Source organism: Notothenia coriiceps, unplaced genomic scaffold (assembly GCF_000735185.1).
Source record: "Notothenia coriiceps isolate Sejong01 unplaced genomic scaffold, NC01 NC01_scaffold00002653, whole genome shotgun sequence".
Classification (NCBI taxonomy): Eukaryota; Metazoa; Chordata; class Actinopteri; order Perciformes; family Nototheniidae; genus Notothenia; species Notothenia coriiceps.
The window spans coordinates 34518-41582 of NW_011335354.1; the positions used below are offsets into that span (position 1 = coordinate 34518).

At 39.9% G+C, this 7065-nt stretch overlaps 1 protein-coding gene across 1 annotated transcript in view; it reads right to left on the reverse strand.

Moving 5' to 3' along the window:
- Positions 1-7065, reverse strand: part of pdk3a (pyruvate dehydrogenase kinase, isozyme 3a) — a 12724-nt gene that overhangs the window by 4157 nt on the left and 1502 nt on the right. Inside the window, exons 2-9 of the mRNA XM_010765759.1 lie at positions 4665-4806; positions 3852-3923; positions 2497-2681; positions 1778-1867; positions 1432-1509; positions 922-998; positions 703-804; positions 441-548 (exon numbers count right to left, since the gene is read on the reverse strand). Coding sequence (XP_010764061.1) covers positions 441-548; positions 703-804; positions 922-998; positions 1432-1509; positions 1778-1867; positions 2497-2681; positions 3852-3923; positions 4665-4806 — 854 coding nt within the window. The remainder of the gene's footprint in view (positions 1-440; positions 549-702; positions 805-921; positions 999-1431; positions 1510-1777; positions 1868-2496; positions 2682-3851; positions 3924-4664; positions 4807-7065) is intronic.

The following is a 7065-nucleotide window of genomic DNA, read 5'->3' on the forward strand; positions in this document are numbered from 1 at the left end:
AGGGTGGCAGAATGTGATTTCCCAGAAGTCATGAGAAATGTATGGGTGAAAATAGGTTTTGAAAAGGTCACATGGGGTCAATACTGGTGTGTTTTATGTAAAATGATGTAAAAGTAAGATGTCCAAAGTGATGACTTTAAACATGTTTCTTTAGATCAAACCAAAATATATTCACATAATTATTATAAAACAAAGACAAGATCAATATTTGTCAGACTGAAAACTGCATTTCGTGACATTTCTGCATGAAAAACGAACGATTATCCAAACATTTTGACTTGATTCTCCGGCATTGAGTCGACCAATGGCTGCAGGTTTAAGGACAAGCACTAATGGAGAGACTAGACATGAAGTGTGTGTGTGTGTGTGTGTGTGTGTGTGTGTGTGTGTGTGTGTGTGTGTGTGTGTGTGTGTGTGTGTGTGTGTGTGTGTGTGTGTACCAGTGGCACAGTGCCTGGCTGCAGGCTGGGTGTAGGAGCCGTGGAGTACATGTAGTTAAACAGACGGTCGATCTTCCTCAGGGGAACTCCTCCCCCTCTGTCGCTGATCTGAGGGAGGAACGAGGCACAGATGCAGCGTGAGGAAGGACACACACTTATATGTGTAAAGGTGTGTGTGTGTGTGTGTGTGTGCGTGCGTGCGTGCGTGCGTGCGTGCGTGCGTGCATGCGTGCGTGTGTGTGTGTACTTGTGTGTGAGTTACCTTCACAGAGAGATCCTCTTTACCCAGAGTGACCTTGGCCTTCACTGGAGGTAACCCCTCCTCGTTGTCCTCGTGAAGCTCCACCGTGGCTCTCATCGAGTTCTGCAAAAGTCCTTATAGAGTTATAGTCACACTGCAATTCAATTACAATTAAAGACTATCTACTGAGCCCCCCCTCCCCCCCCCCCCTCCCCCCCCCCTGATGCTGCACACTCTCACCTTGAAGAGCTCGAACAGCATGTGGAACAGATGAGAGGGAACGTACACCGCCTGGATGGGCTTATCAGGGGCCTTCACTGGAACAAAACAACAAAAAGAAGTGTGAGAAGAAATGTGCAGAGTGCCAGATTTAGCCTCGTTTTTATCACCGAGGTTGATGGCATTGATAGAAAACAAACGCGTGCACACGCAAAGCTGGTTTGTTGATGATAATAACAGGATGAGGTCATGTTTAATGCACCACATAATAATGTCATCTCCGTACATTCACAGCTTCTACTGATTACTTGCCTTTTTGTAAATGTTATTGTCTTCCACCAATTTTATTATTTTTTGGCAACACATGTCAATTTTCATGTCAATTAAGCCTATTTAATTTAATTTAACTTTTATAGTATATTATGTTGTGTACATTTCTGGTCAAAAGTCATATTTATTTAAAAGTGTACATCTTGGGACGTAAGACACATTTCGTGAAATATTAGGGGGAAAAAAGTCAGAATCTCTTACTGTTGAACTCTTCAATCTTCAGCTTGGGAGCTGCTAGGTAATATTTCTCACAGAGCATCCGGGCTGTGTCGTAGGCATCTGAGGAAACAAAACAAGAGTCGGGACGGAAGAAGGAGAGTTCATGTTTTCATTCAGATTCATTTCTGAAGCTCTGGATCCTCGCTGCTAAACCTTTATTATTATATAAACATGGCGTTTACAGTAAATGAACTTGTTAGATTTGGGCCACTGCTGCGGCTGTGATATAACTCAAGATACAAACATTTAAAACATTTCACTCATAGATCACAAATGCTCTGGCTGTGTGGTTTGTAACGATTGTATTATCAGAGGATTTTAAACTCACCAGTGACGACTTCAGCCACGCTGCAGGTGGGGTCGATGCTGCCGATGTGTTTGGGGTGTGCAGGGTTTGTGTCGTTACCGAACAGAAGAGCTGCACAGAAAGAAGAAATACAAGTTATTACAAATAATGAAATAAAAGCCGTTTGAAGAGAACAGAAATCTACGAGCTTCTAGGATAGACGAGTGATTTCGCTGATACTGACTGGAATATGTTGAAAAATGATGAATACATGTTAAGTTATCTTCAGTACAGTAGGTTGTGGCAAGGCACTATGACATTTTAGTTAAGTTGTATGTTTTAGAGAGACAAGCTCATATTTTTTATTTAAACATTGTATTAATTTTTCTAGTTTAATTATATCCAAAGTTCAAAATAAGAGTTTAACAAATTCAGGATGTTTTTAAAAGTCAGTGGTGAATCATGTGTTAAATACTCAAGATCTAAATATTCTCCAAAACCTTGAGCCCCCCCAGGAACAGACATTATTTGTGGTGTAATGAAATGATTTGAAGAGAAGGGCCAGTCACAAAAATCTACAAGCTTCTAGGATAAACTGGAATATGTTGAATATAGTTGACCAAAATGATGAATACATGTTAAGTTATCTTCAGTACAGTAGGCTGTGGCAAGGCACTATGAAGTACTGGATTTCTTTACTTCATTAAAAGTTCATTTGTATGTTTTATTGATATCTGGTTCGTGGTGTTTCTGGGACTCACTGTGCTGGTTGATGAGCATGCGGAAGGAGATGCGGTTGGTGTAGAATCGGTCCAGGAAGTACTGGATGTTGCTGCTGATGAACGGGTCGAAGCCGAACTTCTCCTTGTACTCGATGACCCCCGCCGCCATGGTGGGAACCACGTCGTTGTGCCGGTTACGGATCTCAATCAACAGGTCCAGGAAACTGAGGAATAGATTACAAAAATGTAATGAGAAGGGAAAATAAATAGTTAAACAAACTCATCAATGAGCAACCTGTTGTGTCATTCTCAGAGGTGGGAAGTATTGGAGTAAAAATACTTCATTACTGTACTTAAGTACATTGTTCTGGTATCAGTACTTTACTCCACTACTTATTTTTCTGACGACTTTTTACTTTGACTTCTTACATTTTGAACACAAATACCTGAACTTTCTACTTCTTACATGTTGAACACAAATACCTGTACTTTCTACTTCTTACATGTTGAACACAAATACCTGTACTTTCTGCTTCTCTCATTTTCCAAACAGGCTGGTTCCTTTAGTCTGAATGTGTGTTTGGTGGCCTGATCATTATTATTTAGAGTCATTGTGTGTCTATTGATTTGAACACGATCCGTGTATCCATCATTTCCTGGTCTTCTCTAAAGAAGAGGGACCAATGGAAACGTTGTCATGTTGCCGTTGTTCAGCATGGAAACATTCATTAGCTAACAATGACATTATTGTTCTATGAATATAAAGGGAGGTCAGGTACTCTTTAAAACAGCTGCTAGTTATGGGTACTTTTTACTGAAGTACATTTCAAAGTTCTTTACTTTTACTTGAGTAAAGAAGTTTAGTCAGTACTTCTACTTTCACCAGAGTATTTTTGAACACGAGTATCTGTACTTCTACTTGAGAAAAGGATGTGCACTTTTGCCATCTCTGGTCATTCTGAGATCTTCAGTGAGGTTGGACATTGGAAAACATCATGCACAAGTTTCTATTATAAAAAAAAAATTGGCTTTCATTTAATATCAAGAAATAAATTGCAATCACAATGCTCAGAGTTTTTTAGAAAGTACATTTCTATCTGTTTTCTTGATCTAAAACTTCTTCACAAAGTATTAAGATGACTCATGATAGCTTGTTATCACTGTTCTTTTCATTTCCAGTGATCCACAGTCTCCATAGAAGCGTGACGGTCTTATCCAAATCCCTGTATGTTTTAATCTGTTGATCTGCGGGGGCATGGTGACATTAAAAACACTCAGCGTACCTGTGCAGACGGCACGTCTACATGCAGTCATAAAGCCAGCTTGCAAAATCTGCAGCTTACATATTGAACATGCATTTTGTGAATCATTAATAAAAGACAGTGTTCTCTCACTCGTTCAGAGCCTGAGGGTCCTCCGGCTTTCTGTTCTCATACTCCAGCAGCTCCACGAAGCTTTGCATGTACCTGTTAAAACAGTCAGAGGGCAAAGGGCAGTTACTAACAACGCTATAACACAGGGTGTCCAAACTACGGCAGATTAAAAAAGTATAATGGAATACGGCCCACAAATGAAACTTGAGCTTGTCTTGTATCGTAAATATATCTGTAAACATATATTACACAGTATAGTGTTCATGTGTTAATTTGCTCACTTTACAATAAATTCAGTCAATTACATTTGAAAATATGTTCTAACAAATAGAATAGAATAGAATATTTTTTGTCATCATACAAAGTACAACGAAATGTCTTTGGCAACACAAATAAATAAATAAACACAAATACAGTCTAAATATATATGAGTAAAATAGCCATAAGTATGTCTAAATAGTAAATAGTGGTGCAAGTCTAAGTCGATAAAGCCCAATAACTTATATACATAACAAACCCTTCCTATTTCCTCTCATGATAATCAATCTGGGGCTCCTGTTGTAAGGAATGAGCCGCTAACAGATTAAATGAAACTCTCTGGAGAGCTGTGATGTAGGCTGTTTATTTTTCTTAAAGCAGATTCAAGTATCAAGAATAATTGACCTACTTTTGATGGATTTTGCGAACTTATAACTGAACTTATGATGATACCTTTAGCGAGTGGCCCAGGCCTTCGTATGTTTTTCTGTATGTGGCCCTCTGTGAAAAACGTTTGGACAGCCCTGATATATATCGTATCAACAGGAAGCGATATGAAGTGTCTGGAGGAAGTACCATTTCTGCACCAGTCTGACGGAGGGCATGCCCAGCAGGGGGTCCGGCAGCAGGTTGGTCTCCCTCATGGTGTTGGCCAGACGCACCGGCAGCTCCTTACGCAGGAACATGTACGACGTTTTCTCACAAGCATTGTCCCGGCCTGAAACACGCAAACAAACAAACACATTCTCAAAGCAGCTGAGAGAGGAATATCTGGAATATCTGGTAGAGATTAACATGTCATTATTTTCTTTTCCTGCCAGGACACAGGTTCAGAATTCTGCTTTTTGTATTGCCTTTAGTCATCATTGCTCATACTGTGGATTTCAAAAGACACCTTTCTGTTAAATGGACTTTTCTGTCACAGTGTGTTTCTCAATCAAAACAATATGTCTTGATCAGAGCTGCATTATCTGCAGAGTAACAGCGGCTAAGAAGGGGTTTTTCTCCAAGCATCCTGTTTCAAAACACTAAGATTTATAGGTTTTTAAAGGAAAATGTGGCTTAAAACTGGATAAAAAGTAAATGTATGACAGCTTCTTGCAGACAACGCTGATGCATGCTCAAAGGGAGACACATTTACCCAATGAAACTGTCACACATGACCTCTTGGGTGTCACGAACCCTTTCCAACACGATGAAATAATGACAACATGCATTTGTTTTTAACCTTAAACTCTCCTGAAACGTGTGCATTTTTACATAGCAGAAAATAATTTTGTTTACACCCTGATAAGGAAACCCTGAATAAAGCAGTTTCAGGTAAATAATCTCACATGATCTCTTTGGTGTCACGAACCCTTTCCAACACTAATGACAAAATGCATTTGTTTTAAACCCTCCTGAAACGTCTTTATTTTCACATTGCAGAAGACCTCTGTCTTATAAAAAGTGATTCTCATGTGCAGCTCTGCACCACAGAGCCTGTCAGAGGAGGCAAACAGCAGCGAACACCAAATGCCAAAATGGGAGCTGCAGTCAGTTTCAATTTCCAACCTTTAATATGACACCTTAAACTCTGCGGACACGCTGTTCAACATTAACCTGAAGCATACGAGTAAATCTTAAAGAGAGGGGGAGTCTTAAAGGTTAGAAGGGTTTCACTTTTAGATCTACAGAGGAAAAACTGAATTACTGCCGTGTAATGGTAAAAATCTGTGCATTTATTAACAACCGAAATGCAATGTACTCCAACGCCACATAAAAGCACACATACGCTTCCACTTTACTCCAAAAAAAGGTGTTCACACGATGCAAAGACATGTTGTTCGTACAGGAAGCCTGATACTGGGATTCTGCACTGAGCGTGACTTTAACCCTTCAACACAGAGAGATGTTTCAGTGAAACTAGATGAGCTCGCAGAATATAAGGACATATCCTCTCAGCAGCAACTTCCTCTGATTCAGCAACACGGAGGCACGGCTCCTACATTCTTAAAATTGGGAAATGAAAGCAACACACACACACACTCACACTCACTCTCACACACACACACACACACACACACACACACACACACTCACACTCACACACACTCTCTCTGTTGCAAAGATGATGTCGCATGTGTAAGGTCGCAAAGGGGCGGAAGATTTCGGGTACATTTCCATGGGAAGTTAAGGTGGGGAATTTTGGAAATATTGGAAACCTTCCATGGGAATTATGGGAACTAACTGGGAATTGAGGGTAATGTAATCGAATTGTGTCACCAAGCATTATATTAATTTACATTACATGTCAGTCACTTGTTAGACGCTTTTATCCAAACAGACTTACATACTCAATACTGTGCACAATCCCCACAGGAGCAATTTAGGGTGAAGTGTCTCAGGGACACAACGACATGCTGACTGCAGTGGGGTTTGAACCTGTGACCCCCTGATCCGAAGACCAACGCACTAACCCACTGCGCCACACGCATAAATATAAATGTTTTGTCATAAGAAAGCATCCATGCAAAATGATACAATTAAAAAACATGACATTTCAACAGACTTATTTATAAGTAGAACAGAACAAGTTTTAATTATTTTATTGAACAATAATTTGTTTCATTGAAGAACAAAAACATGAATGTTGAGTTAAATATTACTCAGTCATCCCCCCAACCCCACACATTCAAAAATGAACAAAAATGCACCCCCCCATCCAAAAATCCCCACTATATCATCCGTGCATGTGATGGAGGAACACAGAGTGCCTGTAGGGGGTGTGGTCTCAATAGCCATGCAGTAAGCAGTGTGCTATGTGCATGTGCTTGAGGAATAATGTCATGGATATTCAAGTGTACTTGGATGGCATCTGTTTGTTTTAGTCAAGATTAAGCTAAAATATACTTTCCCAAACTATATTTAAGTTCCCTATGAAGAGCCAACCTTCAATTCAGAAAATGCCCAGTTATATTCCCGTGAATTCCCATGG